Genomic DNA, 20,547 nt, shown 5'->3' on the forward strand with positions numbered 1-20,547 from the left:
GGCATGAAAGGAGAAGTCTGCTCCACAAACTAACCCTCAATTTAGTAGCCTCTGTTGATTTGAGGGTATTAAGGGGACAATTCAAAGAATAAGCAATAGCTGAAGACAACCCCTTAAGACAGGATTATGTGGCAGAAACCTTTTAACTTGTGTATTGGACCCACTCAGAGACTGCCAGATACACCACCCAAACCAAGCTGCAGGCTGCCACCTCTGCGTCCATCACCCGTGTGTCGGATCAATCATTATTTGGTATTGAGTTGTGATAAACACCACCACTTTCAAACCTTCAAATAATAACTCCTGCTTCTTCAAACACATTATGACAGTACTGTTGCTATAAACACATCTGCATCGAACACCAGGGTAAGAAGTAGTTGTGAGCCAGCAGCCTAAAATCGTAAGTTTTAGCTGCACACAGCAAGGTATACACTTATTTAAAAATAAATGTGAAATTCAGTCTTCCACAAAAGAAGCAGCGTCATGAGAAAACTCAGGCTTTAAGTTTTGTAAACGCTGCGTTTTCAATATTAGAGTGTCAGTCTTCATTCAGGCTCTGACAAGGTTGTCAGTCAAACAGCAATCTAGTTTTGTGAGACTTTAACCAAAGATCAAAGCAATGATACTGCTGAGTTCACATTACCTTCCCAGAGATAACTACTCGAACGCTACTTGAACGCTAGCACTGCATCGATATTAACTTTGCACCATTCCTTCCAAGCAAATAAAGCAGTACAAAGTTTGACAGCTCTTCTGGCTTCTGCTCTCAGCCCTGATCTGAACTGAATCCCAGCGCCCATCCCCATCCCCTCTACCCCTTTGCAGCTGCCACCTGGATATTAAGCTGGAGGATTGCAGGACTCGCCTTCAGTTAAACTTCTGTCAATTAAAAATAAAATGAAATGTGCTTTCTGTCTCCTTTGGGAACCACATTGAATGTCTTTTACTCAATAACAATAGTTGGGCAATAAAAAGATGAGTGAGCAAAATGTGGTATATCATCGTTTTGCTTTTGAGTTCAGCCCAATGGCAAATGAAAGGCATCCAAAATCAATTTCAAGAAGCTAATAAATTCAGTATGTGAAAGCAGTGAACATATAACTTTTGCAGCCTCATCATCAGGCTGATTTGTAAGCAAAGCCAGGCCCAATTCCCGCACACTATGTCACCCATATTTTCAGTTTCATGCAGGTAATATACTGTTTCTACAGAGTTTATATTCTGAGGCTAAACATGGATATATATATATCTTCTTTCCACAAACATATGTCCTGGTAATATCATAATAAAAATCTGAATGTACTCTGCCCAGGAAATGGTGTCGATCACTATCAGAGTTACCTCCTCCCATCGCAGGGAACAAGGTGAAGGCCAGCGCTGCAGGCAAGGGCAGCTGGGAGCTGAATGGCTGCTTTGGGCTTTTATTTGCTTGTCAACCAACCACAAAGCTTGCAAGGCTTTGCCCATCTAAAGGCAGCCTTCCAAAGGGAAACAAATTGACTGTAATTACAACATCATTTAAAGCACTCCTTGAGCAATGCTGAATGCCTCCAGCATAGAGCTTCCGATCCTACTGAAAACAATACAGAGGGCTTCCGCTTACTCCAAGCAGTTCCTTCAAATTTACATGAGAAGAAAATTCGATCCACGGTTTCTACCATGACATAAGAAACCTTGATTCAGGGTCAAGTCCATCCAAATGATTCAGCGGCAACTACTTTTAAGAAATAATAGACCTTCAGTACAAGTACGGTGCAATTACAAATAAACTGCTTGAGAAAGGGAAGGCAGCAGGATGTACCTCACCTGGCTGTAAGGCTGGGACTAACACCGAGGAGAGCAGTGATGATGAACCACTTTTGGTTACACACCAAACTTGCACATGCAGCATGAAAAATCGCCAAAAAAACCTGAGCCAAGGCATGTAAACAAATGGTTGTACAACAGGCCCGGGAAGTGCAGGTCTGTATCGGGAAAAAATCAGAACTTCTGAGAGCAGCAGTTTCTATTTCTGATATAGACAATCTACGTGATCCCTTTTGGATTTTTTGCTGATGTATTACAGAAGGTCAATTACACTTAACTAACTTATGTGGAAGTCTTTAATAGTGTTAAAATTTTCTTGCAGTGTGGTACTTATTTAAAAAGAGTAAACACAAACCAAACAGGCTTCTGACCTTGGAGATTTCTGTGTCAATATATGGATTTGTTTCCTGTAGAAAAAAAGACAGCAAGAAGGCAGGCAGGCGAGCTGGGTGCTGCACAGAGCTTGGATTGGGAGGGCAAAATGTGAACAGAGAGCGTAACGGAAGAATGATGGTGTATGTGGACTGGGACATGTGCAAGTTTTAGAAAACAGCAGGTGGAGAAAACTGTGGAACAGAATATTTAAAGGGGAGATGTTAGAACTAGGTGAGAACAGTAAAGGAATCAAACTTGAAGTGTAAAATATTGCTTTTGTTACTTAGTTCATCCTGTGAACATGTCCAGGTTGTTCCTTCCCAAGGCAGAAGCAATGGGAAATGCTGGTTTTTCTTACTCTATTTCTTCACCAGAGCATCATCCTCCTCAGATGGTGGCAGATGTTATTATGGGACCTGGGACAACTATTTCCTCACCCTGCAGAAAACACTGTGCTTATTTTTCATGTTAGAAATTTCAGATCTTGCTTCTCTGTCTTCACTCTAGAATTTCACTGACCAGGTGAAAATGAGTGACTATGAAACCCAACTCAAAGAGAATTACACTGTAAACCCCTCTTTCTTTTGTATTTGTTATATCTATTTTACCTCTTCACCTCCAATGTTTATAAGGAAGAGGAAATAATAACTTTTTTAGTCTCAAACAGTGTTTCTCCAGCTGAAAACAGTCTGGGCCATGCCCACTCTCCACAGTTTCAGCTCTCTAAAAAACCTCCAGCAAAACCAGAAAATCTAAGGATTATGTCACTGAAGTATCTGTTCATAAAAATGTTTCCAAACTGCTTCTTTTTCCAAGTACCCTTAATGCTATGGGCGATTTCCACACCTCCTGTCAGACTTCGCTATGTGTACAGTGATTTTACATATTTTTAGGCATGAATTACCTACATGGTCAGTCCTTCTTGACCGTAGGATTTAAAATTTATTTTCAAAATGAAAAAAGAGAACATTTTCTGCATTTATCTTTGATAATTCCACCCCAAAAATAGTTTCTCCTAAATTGAGCATTTCTTCAAGCATTTGTAAAGATGATACTTTTATAAAAACATTTGAAAATCAGAATATACTTAAGTATAAAAATGCCTAACTATCCATAACTAAGTATTCATTTAGTTTAAAAGTTTTGATACTATCTCTCTTCTTTATTCTTCAAAGGGGAATAGTAATTAGAAAAGTTCTGCAAATTTACACTAATGAAGCAGAAAAATCTACTATGAAGTACCAGATTTTATGTGAGCAAATAAATACAAAAGGTTAAAAATGTAAGTATACCTAGCACCTTCTTTTTATTATTTTTCTATTTAAAAGTACTTACAGGTTATTCCCAAGTCTTTTTAATGACTTGAGCTGGGAACTGTAATTTTGCCACAAACTTGGAATTTTATCAATGAATTTCTATTCCACCAACACTGGAAAAGAGAAGCCACTTAAATATGCAACAAAATTACATACTGAAAAAAATCAAAGAGAGAACAGGTTCTTAGGGACATGGGTTAGTGCCAGAGTTAGTTTGTGGTTGGACTCAAATGATCTTAAGGGTCTCTTCCAACCAGAATGATTCTATGATTCTCTCTTCTTGCTCTCCTCAGGGAAGCTCTCTAAATCCAGGGGAAAAAAGGCTGCCATTAAAAATTGCCTTACTACAGTATGTGTTAGCGCCATTATATGAAATAATTGCTCCTTGGGAGATTCTAGACAGTCAATTAACCCCCAATTCATGACTCAAGTGGCAGAGCAGACACTCAATGAATAAAAGGCAGGGGTTCAATTCTCAATTAGGGTGAAATTTTTTTCCTTAATCGTTTAATCTTGTGGTCAATTAAATCCCCATGCGTTGTATTAATTATTATATGAATTCAAAGGTTAGTTATTGTGTATTGTAACTGGACCTGAGTCCTGCACTTAAATTTCTCAAAGCTGAAAGCTATTATACCTTAAGGGGACAAATATTCTCTTTTGAAAAAGAGACAAGGAAACATCTTTACACTGGGCTTTCCTATTCTGGGATACTTTAAATGCCTGCTGTATTTTTATGCCAGAGATAAAACTGCGATTATGTCATAAGACTAATTTAGTGCTGCATCTCATTATTTGTAGCACTAGTTAAATTAAAAAAATTTCCAAGCACACTTTTAAGGATTAATTGCATCTCAAACTGCTGGGCTTTTTCCCTATATCGTTGGGCACAGCAGCTTGGAATCGTAGCTTACTTTTCCATCTGTTAGACACATAGAGGCTCCCAGTTTGTGAAGTACTTTCTTGGTACTCTTTCTGGTAGAATAAAGTCCTGGATTTCCTCAGGGAAGCAAAGGACATATGCTGATGCTCTATGGTTTCAGAGTTGCTGCAGAGATGAATTTACTTGGCCAGCTTTCTGTTGAGTAGGCGCTGGAATCATATAAAACAGCAACTTGCGAAAAAAAGAGTAAAATGGTGAGTTCCCCGGCCAAATCAGTGATCTTTTTTCAACTAATTATTTTTCTTGCTCGAAATGAAGACAGTTTGTCTTTGAAAAGACTGTCTATCATTAAAAAAGAAAAGTATTGAAAGTTTTTGAAACAACTATAACAGATGTCATAGTAGTTGAAAGTACAATTAGAAAGCAAAACGGCGCAGAAATAAAACTTCAAACAAAAGTGGAAAGAGTCCTTTGTGCACATCAATAATTTAGAATGATTTAAGAACTGTTTTATAGATGCAAGTGGAGCTCTTTCTGTCTATATATAAATTGAACGTGGTCTTTATAGGCAAACAAAAAGGGGAAACAATCCTTTTAAATTATTTTTAGGATAATTGTTTCTGCAACAAACATCATTATTTATCAGTTTTGAAAAGAAGCCAACTGCTAACACTTGAAATGCACAAATCTTGGCACACAACACAGAAAATGGTAATCTCTCCCCTTTTGAAAACCAGTTTTGCATTTATTTTACACATTTGTCAAGTTCTTATCTCAAAGCCCATGCAGTGGTACCTATTTCTATCAGAAATCATTATATTTTATTTCTAATCACCTTCCCATAGCTAATTTGGTAACTCAGGAAAGGAAACATTTATTGCTACCAGATGTTGTTACCTTCCTGCTCACTCACGTCTTCCTATAAATTGATTCAACAGCCTGGAAAACAAGGTTTAATATCTATTCTTTTGCCTTCTATATTTCTTCTGTAATAATCTTTCTTTTTAGATAAACACTCTCATTTTAGTGATATCAAACATTCCAAATCTATGCTACAGCTACTTATCAGTCAGGATGCAAACACGTTACACAGTGCCATATATAATAACAAATAATATATATTATATATAATACCAAGACCCATGATGGTCTGCACACTCCCAGCAGCTCATTTGGGGCAGCAATGGGGCTCCCCCCAGCTCTTCTATGAAGAAGGAGCTGGAACAGCCCATGGAAGAGGCTGACAAAGCTGCTCTGAACCTGACTTGTTTCTCTATGTCTTTATGTCCGCAAATAAACTTTATTAAGAAAGTAAATTATCTGTTCTGTATTTGAAACTAAATGCATTGTTTTTCTCAGTTTCCTTTTGTTCTGGGGTAAAACTCCCGTATTCTAACCCAGGATTTTGATGGATAGGCTGTTTCCTGTATAGAGAGATATTTTCCTTTTCAGCTGAGAGTGAAGATAAGGGAATAAATGATGGTCCTTGAGACTGTAAACTTTCTTAAGAGGAAATGGGAACAGACATTTTTGTAGTCACAGAAGAAGGGGAGGCAGCTCCTCAACAGTTTCCACTTATGCGTCTGAACATCAGAACACAACTGCACAGAAACCACAAACATTCTGTCACTTTAGCCACAACTATCACAGAATGATAGACCTTTCAGATACTTGGGACCATTTAGCTTCAGCATTTTATGGGACTGATGATCTATGAGCTGCTACTTCTGTAAAATTAAAACTCTAGCCTAATTTATAATATATTTAATATATGCTATATAGGCAGTGAAGTTTACAAAACACTAATCCTAAAATAGGGTGCTGAAAACTTATCTTGTATATTAGAGAGAATTCTTATTGCGAATAAGTCTATAATCTAGAAATGCCTGACTTATTTTCTGCTGAGATTTCAAAATGTGTGTATAGAGAGTGATTAGCAATGAATCTTCTTGAGACAATCAAGCTATCTCTCAGGAACACATTAAATAGTTTTTGCATATTGGTGGCTTTTTTAAAAGTATTTTTAAAGTATGACACATTGGAATTATTATTATTATTATTATTATTACTACTGTTATTTGAATTTTACAAAAATATTATGCTTTCTTTAAAATACAACAGTTAAAAGAAAATGGAGTATATATAAATATACTCTTTTTATAGAGTGATTTCAAGGTTTCCTTTCTATCTAAATCCCTTCTTTGTGGGATGCCGTAGGGTATATGACAATAATGTCAAAAGTCAAACAGCAACTCTGGCAACTCTAATGCGTGATTTTCCCCGCACTTTTGCCTGGAGGGCACCTTCATTACAATAACTTTCTAGATCTTAAAACTAACAAACAACAAGACAACAAGAATAAATACAGGCCAGTCTCCTAATTGACAGCATCTGACATGTCTTCAAAGGTTACAGATGTATAAATAACACGTTATTTTCTGAGCCATTCATATTTTCTGACTTCTGTAGACAGACGTGTGCACGTGTGCTATTTTCTGCTCCAGCTCAGGCATCTACCAGAGATTCTCCATCATCCAGCATATTCTACCTCAAAAAGGCACCTTCTACCACAGCAGAACAGGCACTCCGCTCAACTGTGATTAAACACTTTACGGTTACGTATCCCCTCACTGACAACACTCACCTGATTAAGCCATGGGATATTGTCAGCAAATCCACACAAGCCAAATCGAGCTATCAAATCATTGCACAGCAGGCCAGGTGACGGACAAAATAGAAACTGCACAATTTTTTATAGATTATAACAGCTCAAAATATACCCAGAAGCAGAATTTTATTTATTAAACTACTTGTTATAGCTTGTCATATTCTGTCAACTAGAAGAAAAATCTGCTTTGGAAACAACTGTCACACTGACTACAAAATAAAAGAAAATAAATCAGCTGGTATTTCCAGAGCAACATGCAACAGTCGAGCATGACCAAGGAAGGGTGCCTGGGGAATTTCATAATGGAATAATCACTGTCTTTCTAGCTTTGTACTCATTTGCCTTGAATTACAGAATTCTAATGGCTAAAATGGTTAAAGTTAAGTGACCCTGTGTATGTGCAACACAACCTTTTGGGAATATTATAGATTTTCCACTGTTCTCATGAACACAATTGCACATTACTAATACATCGCAGGTGAAGAACATCTCAAAATTACTTAGGAGTCCAACTTCTACTTTCAAAAGTGTCTGTCCCCAGAAATAAATATGGCTACAATAAAGAAATACACAACACAGTAAATACTGTTGTAGCGGTGGCCTCTGCCCCAACAATGAAATGTGAAAACGGATTTCCTACAAATTCCATCCCGAGCTGCCTGTGGTCTGGACCTCCTTTTGTCCTGCAGCCCCAGTGGCTCCTGAGCTCAGTATACGGGTTATATCAGCTCTGCTAACAAGATATATAAATATAATGAAGAACACACTTCTTCTGGTTTCATAACTACCTATTTCAAGAAAATAATTTATTTCCACTTCCAATCTGAGGTTAGTTCACCACCTTGTATGTCTCTCCTCCAAAATCAGGTTATATAAAGCAAAGTCCGCTGATGCTATAAAGGCTGGATTTGCTCTTTGACGGCAGGAGCACACATTGCTGTCACAAACAAGAGCACTTCTGGTCCTCTCCGTTCATGACTGAAGCAAAGGTTTTGGACCCAGGGCCACAGCTGTGTCTATGTCACTCAATAATATTCCACCGACATATAACATCCATCTTTGAGCAACATGACAAACTCTAAAGCTTGGCTCACTAACGGTAACCCTGAGAAAAAAAAAAACTATATTTTATAAAGTGCAACTTTTATGAACTTCTTTAAGGTCTTCCTCAGACACAAATATTGCAAAACTTTCGCAATCACCGATTTTTTGTTATTCATTTAAATTGTTATCAGTTCACTTACTTTGACTTAAATCAAATGCATGAAATATGCCAAAAACATCTTTTCTTCTAACAGGCAGCTGTACTGAAAGCAGAAATTGCTGCCTTCTGAGTAGTTTGCTAGTGAAGAAGTGTTTGATGGCAGCCTTTGTTGTACTTGCTAGAAACAACATGTTTTTTTCAGTAAGATATACTGTCTGTACAAACAAAAATTTCAGGCAGTGACAGTCTAAAAATTATTGGATGAGTTCAAACAGAGAAGAACCTCCCCCTTCCCTACACCCCTGGGCACACAAATGCACAAACACCATTTTTGTGGAGCAGGTCTGGTGCCCATGGGAGGTTGGACCCCATCAGTGCCTTCCCGGAGATGTCCAGAATTTCTGAAACATGAGAAAAACATTCAGGATGCATATTTTTCAGATATTATTCCTTGCAATAAGGACTCAAGTAAGCTTATTAAATAACTGATAGACATTAAGACTGTCACGAACTGCAGTTTTCAGGTGAATAACTTTGCGTCAGAGATATTGCAAATCAGGGAATTCCAAGGGTCTGTTTTAATACAAGTGCTAATTCTAAGAAGAAGATTCCTGGGCCTAATCGAAAAGTTTCCTTAGGTCACTGGGTGCCAATCAGCAATTTTTTGTCCCCTTTTTATGCCTTTCAAATCTGATATAGCTCAATAATATAGATCTACCTAAAACTCAATTCACAGTATTGGCGGAAAAGTGGAAATAGTAAACTCTGCAGAGACAACCTTATTTCCCCATTTTATTCCACAGACTTACACCAATACCTTACTAAAAAAATTGGCCCGAAGCCTTTTCAGCAAAGAAAATGTCATTATTTCAGCACGTTTATATAGACTCATAATTTGTAGAGTCGAGAGAGCAATACATTAAAGTCACTGAAATCTAATAAATAAAACATATTAATAAATTATATATCAATTTAAGAAACTGTCTTGGTCCAGCTGCCAAGATAATTGTGAAGTAGGTATTTTACTCTTTAGAAAAATGCATCCTTAAAACTGATTCTGCTAATAAAGTTCTAATATAAACTTAATGTAAAAGATGACACCATGGAATACTTTGTATCTCTTGCATAACTGCCCTTGTGGCTATAAATGTTTGAGCAATGGCTAAACACACAGTCATAATGATATGTGTCTAGACACTTCAAAAATTAAAGATCTGCCATTACTTTCTATTTACATATATCGTGAATTTAAGCGTTAACAAATGTCTGCCTTGGTTCCATGGGTTTGCTTTTTTTGGATTGATTGACTGAGGGAAGATCACATCTACTCTCAGGCCACCATTTTAACAGTTGTCGGTTCATTTGCAGGTTCAATTTAACAATGAAACAAAACTTGTGGAAAAAGCCTTTACTGAGAATAAAACACTGTTCTTCTTATCCTTCAGTATTCTTAAAGGATAGAAAATGTAAAAATATAGTATCTCTGAATTTTCCAGAACATTTGCACTGTGCACGTCACTTAAGGATTTTAGAAAAAATAAACCCTTGCAGTCATTAAACCTCTGTATTACAGCATCTGCTGCTTATGAAGTGACCCCAGGGTCTCCAATAGACACACTCAGACACCAAAAGCAACACAACTTCATTTCTAACTTGTGGAGTTTTCCACGTATCTCAAGGAGAGATTCATGAGCACATTAATGAAGAAAATTGCTTATTTCTTATTAAACCTTTAACATGCAAGTATTGATATGTCAACGAAACAGCCCGGTGAACGCTGCAGTGTTGGCCCCTAGGGCACACTTGGTACCTGCGCTGTGTGGTGCTGCTCCAGGCTCTCAGTTCTCTTTCTTACTCCTTGCACTCCCCATCTGGATGCGTTCAGACTAATTGTTGGAAACGTCCCCTCTCTGGAGGACATTTCCCCCCACCACGGGGCCTGTTGCTGTTTCAGGTGTTCTGCACCTGCTTGTTCTCCTCCCCTCACGTCCTGAGTAACCCACTCCTTTGGCAATGATTAATTTAAACAGCATAAAACCTCTTTTCCGCTAATGAAATACAATAAATAAATATAGTTATTCTTTCATTACCGTAGTCTCTGGCCATCTGAAAATATTTCACTCAGCTGACAGAAATGATGCAAAATTTCCATTTCCTTGAAGTAATAAAGGGAAAGGTGTTCTTTAATAAACCAAAAAGGGATAGATGCCAGATGCACAGTTTCGCAGACAACTGTCTACAGGAAACATGAGACATTGCCCTTGAGTCCAGCCCGGTGCTCTGAAGATGCAGACAACTGGCAGCACCACCAAGCAGCTCTGGGAAATTCAGAGCAAATCTCTTTCTCAACAAATACGATCTTTATTTCTACTCCAAGACTGCTTGAACAGTGGTTAAATCTGAAGACACTGGTCATTTAGGATATTTTCCTACAAAATTGTACTGATTTCTGTGGCAGGAGTTGGGCCAGTGCCTTTTATTACTCCATCTTACATGATGAGTTTGCAATATTTCTTGTCATGCAGTCAAACAGAATAATTGTACTGGTATTTAAATCCAACTGGAAGGCATTGCCAAATTCTTTTCTGGCTCGTTTAACCTTCCTAATGCCAGAATTCATATGGAGGTTTCTATAAAGCCTATACGGGGCTGTGTCAAACACAATCCTTTCCCATACAACAGAGGTTTTTTGCAGGATATATACTGAAGCAGATGAATTTAAAATTTAGTTTCTGTCAGAAATTTGTATAGGTAAAACGTAACTGATTAAAACCAGACAGAGCAAGTAAGCACAATCAGGAAGAATTTGCGTTTAAATTTCAGTAAACGTTCAAGGCAGGGGATTTTCTAACTCTGTTTCCTTTCACTAGCAATTTCAAAATAAAGTACAGATTACTCTTCATATGGTTTTCACTCATACCTTGACATGGATGCAGAGGCAAACTGTTTGTGCACCATAGTGGTTAAAGATGTTTGAGAAAAAATATAATAATGTATTTTGTATGAAAAAATAAAACTGCAGACCTATAAAGATGTTTGACTTTGTTGTCCTCTAACGTTAAGCATGACCATGCTTCCTGAAAAAATAATGAAAATATGTGGAGTAATTGAGATTTAATGGCATTTCTCCTTCAAAAAGCTGACAGGTATGGTCTGTAACTGGGCTCTAACCCCTCTGTGACGAGACAGTCGCTACTTCAGTAAACTCTGCTGCACCAACATATGCAAACAGCTCAACAAAACTGGAACAACCTCATCTTACCTGTCTTTTAAAGGAAAACTGTTTAAGCTATATTATCTTCAGCCCTAATCACCTTGACATTTCTTAGATGAGAACAAAGTGCCGCATTTTTGTCTGGTGCTGAGATCACTTAAAATGGGAAATAGAAAACAAAAATCGTGTATCCTGAGGGATATCACAGTATTTGCCTATAATGATTACAATAACTTTTATTAGGTTTTATGTTAAGATTTCACATAAGTAGTGCCACTGCTAAATTTTAGTAACTTAATTTTAATTTGTTGCTATCTTGTTACAGAGTGCTCAGATTTGTATTTCTATCAAGGTGTGTAACACAAAAACATGTTCAATTTATGCCTTCAATAATTTCTTTGTTGCTTGAAAACTTCCAACTTACAGCAAAGCTGGCATTTTACGGCCTGCAGAGCTATAAATCATTTTTAAAATCATGATGATATTACTCAAAACAGATGTGAAAACATATGTTTGCCACGGTTGTATAAACCGCTTACTTGTCATACTTAATAAATGTTGATACTTTTATTTTAACTACATTCCTTCTTAATAACTTTGAAAATCTTTTCCATGGTAAATATATTTTGCCTTAGTAAAAGCAATGGCAGGTTTTGAAAAACAGAGCTCATTCTGTATACAAATTACATAGAGTTTTTTTTGCTGAGCAACCCAGCACAGAATACCCTCTTCAGTTATTGTCCACATCTGACTCTGAAAAACATTCAATGTATTTGAGGTGCACCACAGCCCAAAATAATGATGCACTACAGAACAGTAGTAGTGTTAGGAACAAAGAATCTACATGGGAGTGAGACAAATCGTCATGTTTGCAGAGAAAAAATTGACCTGTGCAGACCAAGTATGAAACCAGAAACTTTAATCTATTTTTAAAATGATAATTTAAAATGTCTGACAATTTTGAAGCACTTTTTTTTCTGACACAGGTCAACCTCTGAACACTATGTTCATCTTAAAAGAAACCCCATTAGCGCATGCAGAAGTAACACATGTCTAAAGACATATTTCCCAGTACATAATCAATTGAAGAGAGATAATACTATGTAAAAACCACAGACCAGGAAACGAATAAACCTATACAACTTGAATCTTAAAGTGAATGATCATACACACAATGTTAGCATCAGATCTTAGTGATTTTGTACATGTTACAAGGAATGTTCAATGATCACAGAAGCCTGGGAATTGAGGTCACAGGTGTTGAGGTTTAAATTATTTTCATGCTTTTTGGGATTTTGGAATTGTCTTTTCTGATTCTTAAACTGTACCTTCCTCCATCCACCCTGAGTGACAGGACAGCTACTACTAATAACTACCTGACTTTGCATCCTTGAACCACACAGGATATTGAATTGTTTTGCTGAAAAACAACTAAACGTGGCAAAGAACCACACACAATTCAACAAAATTAAAATCAACTACACCTTTGAATTTAGATTAAATACTCACCTATGTAATTACTACAGAAATGTAATTTTTAATCTTAGAAATGAAGGTATGGTTGATAACTGTTCAGCTTCTGCTGTTGGTCTATAAATGCTAACAGGAGCCAAGAGGGAAGAATTGAAGCATGATGATCCAGAAAATTATCTCAGAATGACACACAAGGGTTATTTCAGGGTTCATAAGGAAAGTGCCCAAATGCCTAGAGAAACCAGTGAACAAAAAACATCTACTTTTCCTTTCAAGAAGAGAGTTGAGTATGAAAATATAAGGAGGAATTTTCAGGTTCTTTCTTCCCATTACTGAACCAGTCACAGATGTCCAAGGAACAGAGCTGATCATATCCAAATGTGAATCTGCTCAAATAATTTTATATAACTCTGGAACCACCGTGCACACGAAGCCTTCAAATTCTCTTTTGAGTAGCTCATAGAATTGTCTATACCAGTCTTTTTAGTCTTCTCAGAAAATACATTAAAATCACCTCCATCAAAATATAAATCGGTTTCTGTTTTCATTTATGATAAAATGTTCCTATTTACAGTAGACTTATAAATACAATTGGCTTATGTTGTCTCCTCTTTTGGTCACTTCCTTTTTTTCCTTCACATCCTTTTCACTCTGAAACCTTAATATCTCCCTCAGTATATGCCTTTGCAATATTTTTCCAGTATTCACTTACCTTCAAGATTTATTTTATTTCTTTAACTATATCACATCTTCTTTCTTTTTTTTGCAGGCACTCATTTTGTATAGTGCTTTCTGTACATATTGCCAGAATAAACCTCTCCCCTATTAATACAATTTATTTTTTTGTTATATTTGCAAGGAAACACATGGTTTCTTCTTCCTTGATGTGAAGCCATAGATGCCATGTGCTCTGTCACTAAAACACTTCCCCAGGCCTTACCTGCATACACCAATATATTCACTTTCTCCAGCACCCAACCGAGCAGACGAGGCACCTCCCGGCCTGCAGGACAATCACTGCAGGGCAAACATCACTTATTCCCTCCATGTCTCTCACTCGTCAGGTAACGTAACTTTATTAGACACAAAAAAATGACTTATTTTGCTCACCTACGAACCAGCATTAGTCTGTACACGCATCTCCTGGAGGCAAAGCAACGATACCATGTGACTAATCAAATATTTGCTAGAAACTTCATAAATAATTGAATCATGAGACCAGCGAGATATTAGCCCCGTAATATATAAACAGAGAGAAGTGAAGACCTGGTTGTTTACACTTCCTAAAAAGAATGTCATCTAAATTCACCGGATCCATTATTCATTGCAATTAGGCACTAGCGCTCTTAAATTTGTAACAGTATGTCATCGCATATTCAGAATATTAGAAAAAGGAATAAAGCATGTAATAAGTGTAATGAAATGCCTGAGATGGAAAACAGCCTGTAATTTTACCTTTCTCCTTTTGTATTTTTTTTAAGCTGGTCCCAGTTTCCTGATCAATGAGTTCTCCTTCCCTACTGTTGGTCAGCATAGCTAAAAAACAAATGAGAATGCACAGCTATATAACACTGTCAGTAAAAAAATGTCAGAAGATAGGAAAATATTAAATTATAACTCCTTTTTGTCAATACTTTGGTATTTCAACATTTATTTACACTACATAAGTTCTAAAGCAATTGATCATCTTTATTGTTCATAATCAAACATTGCACTGTCCTGGTTCAGCACTTCGAGCCAAGTGAAACCTGCAGCAGATGCAAATTTGCTCAAGTTTATTAAACAAAGATATCAAGACAGAACAAAAATTACTGCTGAGATGAATGTGATTTCTTATGAAATGTTCAAATCAACTAATTAGAAAAGTACTTCAGAGAAATCATTTTAGGGTAAAACACATTAAAGGACTTAAGTATTAGCAATTTTCTATAAAGCAGCAAGCTTAATAAAAAACACAGACAGATAGTAATGCAAATTGATAGATGACAGTGAAAAAACAATATCCTGGAGAACCGAAATACTTTACTTAACACCTACAAGATCAGTGAGAGGTGTTAAGTTTAGGATTTCAAGATGCCTATTTTCTTTCTTCTTATTTGACTAAAACATTTTGTTCTCTGTAAATAACCAATTACAGAATTTAAAGTTATTCCAGTGGAGACACTTGTTAAAAACTTCATTGCCATATTTTAAGGAGAGCTTTTTTTTCTTTGAAATTGCAAAAGAATGTGTATAGATAAAACTATCTATACATATCTTTGCAACAGTAAGCATTAGACGTAAATGCAGAAAAACAGTTTGTTCAACATAAATAAAACCTGGTTTCCTTTAAAAAACTTTGAGCACCATTTCTGGAGCCCAGAAGCTTGCAGTGTTTGCTACTACTATTAATAAAACAAGTTACAGTTCCTTTCAAAAGCTACAGTGAGGACAAAAGTCCCTTTTTCACTGTTGCTATAGGAAGATTCATTTCTCGTCCTATATATTTCTAGCCCTACTTTATATCTGAAAAAGCTGAGGGGAATGCACTTTCTAGTCTCTTCCCTGTGTGTGCAGATGTTTAGGCACAGTAATTCAGGTTGCGCTGAGTAGTTTGTGCAGCGCCACGGTGCTGCTGCAGGGACCAGAGTCAAAACTGCTAAATCCCAGCAAGCAGCTGAGCAGTTCTTTGGTGGGAGTGAAGTCTACACAGACTTACACGGGCTGAACTGTTTTTGTAGTTTAAATCTAGCTCAGCAAAGCCTGCATAGGCTGCAGTCACTGCAAAGACAAGAGTGTTGACATATAGTGACGTGAAGAGATGTTAATTGACTTGCCCTAGATCCCTCTTGGAAGCACCGAGAATAGGATCTAAACTTCCTCTAGACTGAATTAGCATTTTAAACACAAGATCGATAACGCACAGGCTGCGAAAGCTGTGGTGGAGAGACCAAAAAAAAATCAAAACTCTCAGCCTTGCGGTGATGAGGGAATGCGTGGGCATGAGGAGGTTTTTGGAACGGAAAAAGCCATCGTATAACCTGTGACTTTTCTGACATACATACCAAGAAAAAGATATCTTGCTATTTTTTCAATTCCGGGTGCTTTCCAAAGCCCTTTCTCACTCCAGCCTGTAGAAGGTGGTTGTAGCAGAGCGGGGGTGATTATCTTCTGTGCATGGGTGGATACTGGCATAGAATGAACCTGAGGGGCCGGGCTCTGCATAGTGAGTAACCTCATAAACCAAACTAGAGTGATGAACTTTGATTTTATTTTTGTTTTTAGCAGCTGAGTGCTTCCCTGAGTTTCCTAGCAAATAAATATTTGCCCCAAGGAACTGCTAGAACTGTTGAGGTCAGTAAGTGAGGCCGCAGAGCACTAACCGATTCTGTCGGGCGTGTGGTCCAGCTGGGACGGCGAGCTGGACATGCTGCTGCTCTGGTGGGAGGACGCGTGGCTGCCGGGCCGCTGGCTGTCCTCGAGAGACGGAGCTGGAGAAGGGCTGTCTTGAATCCTTTCCTTGAAACAGAAATAAAGCAATGTCTGTGCAATTTGATCCATGAACTTCACTGAAGTTCAATGAAAAAATGAAGTTGGCTAAAATAGTGGTAACAAATGGTCTTTCTGGGAGAAATAGCAAGCAGAATTCACATTGAAAGAGCAGTATAGTGTTCTATACCCCAAAAAAATATAGTCTATATGCGGTGTGTCTGGGCACAGCCCTCATCGCCGGCAATCAGCTGCTTTTTTTTAAAAAAGGGAGATCCTCTTGCCCCCACCTCATTAAAACTCACAATTACAGTGTAATCTGGGGAAGCTGTCTCCAAGGAACTTCGTGATTTTTCTGCCTTTCTAACTTGTTGATTAGGAGCATGCAATCTGGCTACTTGGTAGCAGTTTACCCCATGATTTTGAAAATAAACTCAATAGTATCTGAACTTTCTATACATTTTTTGCTAGATAGTATCCTAAATCAATAATATAGCTTTAGGAAAAGAGTGGTAGATTCTAATAGTTTTTCCATTATAAAAAGCTAGCATAATAGCTTCTGTTCATAACCTATTGAGGCAATTCGTTAATATCACTGGCAGTAAGATTGACATTTTAAGAATATTCCGTAACCCATTCAAACCATCTCTCTAAACCACACTCATCTTCATGTTTAGAGGTATATTTGAGAATGATGCACGGGGAATGTGAGATTGGATCCTCTATCAGCAAGGGGTGGCATTTGCCTATTCCAGTCCCACCAGCCGAAAACATAGCACTGAATGTGTTTTTAATAGGATAGTTATTGCATGTTAAATAAGAACTGAGCCTCAAAATCATGTAACAGATGTGTATCTATTACATAGCTGTTAATTCTCAGTGGATCAGTTTTCACCAATTATCTGTTATTTAACGAACATACAATAACTAATAAACCTTCAAGGGAGACTTTTAATTGCAGTATTTTTGAATACATACTAAAAATGTTTATTAAGTTTTAACAGAAAGGACTCTATTATGTTGAGTCACAATTCCTTAAAGTTTTGAAAATTCTATGATTTAAATAAACAAATTTTCAAATTCTGGGGGAAAAAAGTCAGACTCACTGATCTTAAAGTCTCCCGTGTTTTCTTCTTCTTGGTTGCCAAAACAGTGGGTTTAGAGGTTGCCAAGATGAGCAGAAGAGTAACAGACAGTCGTGACTTACTCTGCGGTTGGGCTGTTTATGAAGTTCCTTCTAAAAGTCACATTCTTACCTCAAAAAGTATTTACCTAAATAAATGATGAATCATATACCTGCAATCCTGAGCTATGTGTCTTTTACCTTTGCGTAAATAATAGATTCCAAATAGGTTACTGCTAACAGGCTACAAGTCTGACTGTGATTTTATTTGCGGATTTCAGTTTTAACCATCCTCTTTGGCACTATTTCCTCTCTTTGTACCACACAGAGCACGCGATTTACAATTAAGATATCATTTTGAAATGATTAATTTTACAGAAGAGTACATAGTTTAAGTAAATTTCATTGTCTATTGCAACCATGAAAATGAATAGCCAAGGAGAGGACATGCCAACTGTTCTGCAAAAAGAATCTATGAACAAATATGATTACGAATTAACACTTAGATATCACACAAGCAGCCATATATGTCATCTTAAATGGGAGTTATTTGAGTAATTCAAAAGCTGATGATTTGGAAAAGCAAAGTATTTGAGCTCCTGGTAACTGCATTTCCCATTGTCTCTTGCTATAATATAAAATAATCTCTGCTTCAAGTAATTTGCCTTCAAACTCAGGGTCTTGGTTTGAAATGTTCAGGCAGAAATAAAAGTGTCAAATAATAATGTCATTCTTAATCACACAGTGAATCACTTTTAAAGAGAATTAGTTGATTATGTCATCTAACGTCTTACCAGTTACAAAAACCTACACATACAGGGAAGATACACTTATCTCTATAGGCAACAAAGGAGCTGAAATTTTCTCTACATTATATGTAATACAAATGAGGATAGAGTATCATCATGTAAGAACGCATACGGATTGAGAAACTGTCTATTTCTAAATGTTTGTGTGGAAATGTAGTGCTGAATTTCCCCTACTATAACAAATAACACTATGAACACTCTTTTTTTGCAAGTAAACAGATCCATTTTTCAGTCCTGTAATCAGTATGCATCTATTTAGCTACTTAACAGCAATGTGCTCTGGTTCATTAGGTAGCTACTGTTGTGTCTCAGCCTAGTTAAAATTTCACAGCAAGTTAATCTATTTTATTACAAATGAGAACACAAGTGATAATGTCCTCACCATTTTCCAAACACAGGGTTAACAGTATTTGTAACAAATCAATGAGGGCATTTAAACAGGAAAATCGCAAATCTAAAACCTGAACTTTTTTTTTTTCCCACACGTTGACGACTTCATTTTGTTTGTCATCTACGTATTTCACAACCTTGTTACTTTTCATATATTTTCTTTTCCTTTTGAAAACAGCTCAGGTCCAACCAGCACACTGTGCAGCGGGTTCTACAGCGGGTACACTCACAGTAACAGAGAAGCATTTCTAAAGAAAAGTTCTATTTTCTCTATTTGTATCTCTCCCCGTTTCACAAATTTGCAAGGTTCATATTCCAGGTTATAATGTAATGAATTATATATATAAAATTTACAGATTGTGAGAATTTTATGAAAAATGAAAACATTTCTCAAGATCTCACGTATTTATCTAACTATAGTACCCACTTCATCTCATCTTTTCTCTTCCCTCTACAGAGCTGTAACATAAATTCTCTAAAAAGACTTTTGCAGTATTTAATCCTTGGGAAGGGTAATGTATTTCTGTCTCACTAAAGATCAGTGTCTTGCTTCGGCTCAGAAAATGTAGCTACAAAGCTTGACACTGTTAATTTTAGTTGTGATTTAGGTTAACGGCACTGAAGTCATCAACTCATTCAATTTCCAGATACATCCTTGATTTCACCTCAATATCCCTTTTCTCTCCCCTGTGAGGTAGTATTCCACTCAGGTAACATGAAACACTACGTAACAGTTGCATCCACACTAGTTTTATTTGAAATATATATGAACAGCTTACCTATTTTTGACATAATCATCTTGACCTTAATTCCTTACCTCTGATTTTTTTATAGTATTGATCTTTGTTTTGTGTCAAGAGTTTAGAGAAATGATGCTGCTGGATTTTCCTTTATTTCTTTTTATTCTTAGTTCTAATGTAGCTGTAATTACTCTTCCAAATGTTAATCTATTAATGAGTTCCTAGAGGATTTAATGGCATTTCACTGCTGACGAGCAGGTTTTGGAAGTTTGTCTGAGTCCTGGATATTTTATTCAGACATTTATCTTGATATTTCATATTTAATTGAGGTGCTGCTTCTGTAATCTACAGGGCTCTGCAGTGGCAGGAGAGCTGGAATTCACCAGACCTTGCTAATGAAATGGACAGGAAGGAAAAATGGGGATCTACTGTCTTTGGGTCTAGACTAGAGTTTAGTTAATATTAAGACACACATTTCTTTCCACTTGACCTTAGTTGAAACTATTTGAATTCTAATAAAAACTACATATTTAATAGCTTTCTAAAATTTACAGTCCTTACCTAATGCATTATTAAGAAAAGCAATATGTAAATGGCATTTAGGCTTTTCAAAGAGAAAGAATAATCATGACACAGTAAGCAAGAGCTGTGCTAAATCTGAAATGATGCCGGAGAGTGGCAGACAAGAAATACGAAGGTAGAGTCACTGTTTTTCGGCAAGAAAACATAGGATAGGTTTATATTTTGGATCATTTCAGACTGGAAATGGGCACACGCAAACACTATGGATGACTTGTTGGTCTTCTGAGCTACCTACAGTATCTCCAACTGCTGGAGGAACTGGAGATGCACAAGGTAAACAGCTGGTCCAAAAACTAGGGTAGGATCTGTACGTCTGAAAGCCAGCTGGATCCCATTCATCTTTTGCAGCGCATTGGGAAGTCATTGACTTAAAATATGTACTCTGACATTTGAAATGCAATTTTTTTCACTGCGTACACATAGTTGTTTCAGTTGTAGTCAACTGGTAATTATTCTCCCACCAATTTTAAGAAATGATAAAAACTCTCCTAAATTT

General features: G+C 36.9%; 1 protein-coding gene across 2 annotated transcripts in view; it reads right to left on the bottom strand.

The window, feature by feature from the left end:
* Nucleotides 1-20,547, bottom strand: part of DACH2 (dachshund family transcription factor 2) — a 251,589-nt gene that overhangs the window by 29,424 nt on the left and 201,618 nt on the right. For both annotated transcript variants that reach the window (XM_082062043.1, XM_082062042.1), the window contains exons 6-7: nt 16,302-16,437; nt 14,395-14,475 (exon numbers count right to left, since the gene is read on the bottom strand). In XM_082062043.1, coding sequence (XP_081918169.1) covers nt 14,395-14,475; nt 16,302-16,437 — 217 coding nt within the window. The remainder of the gene's footprint in view (nt 1-14,394; nt 14,476-16,301; nt 16,438-20,547) is intronic.

The sequence above is a fragment of the Streptopelia decaocto genome, assembly GCF_964273445.1.
Source record: "Streptopelia decaocto genome assembly, chromosome: 10".
Classification (NCBI taxonomy): Eukaryota; Metazoa; Chordata; class Aves; order Columbiformes; family Columbidae; genus Streptopelia; species Streptopelia decaocto.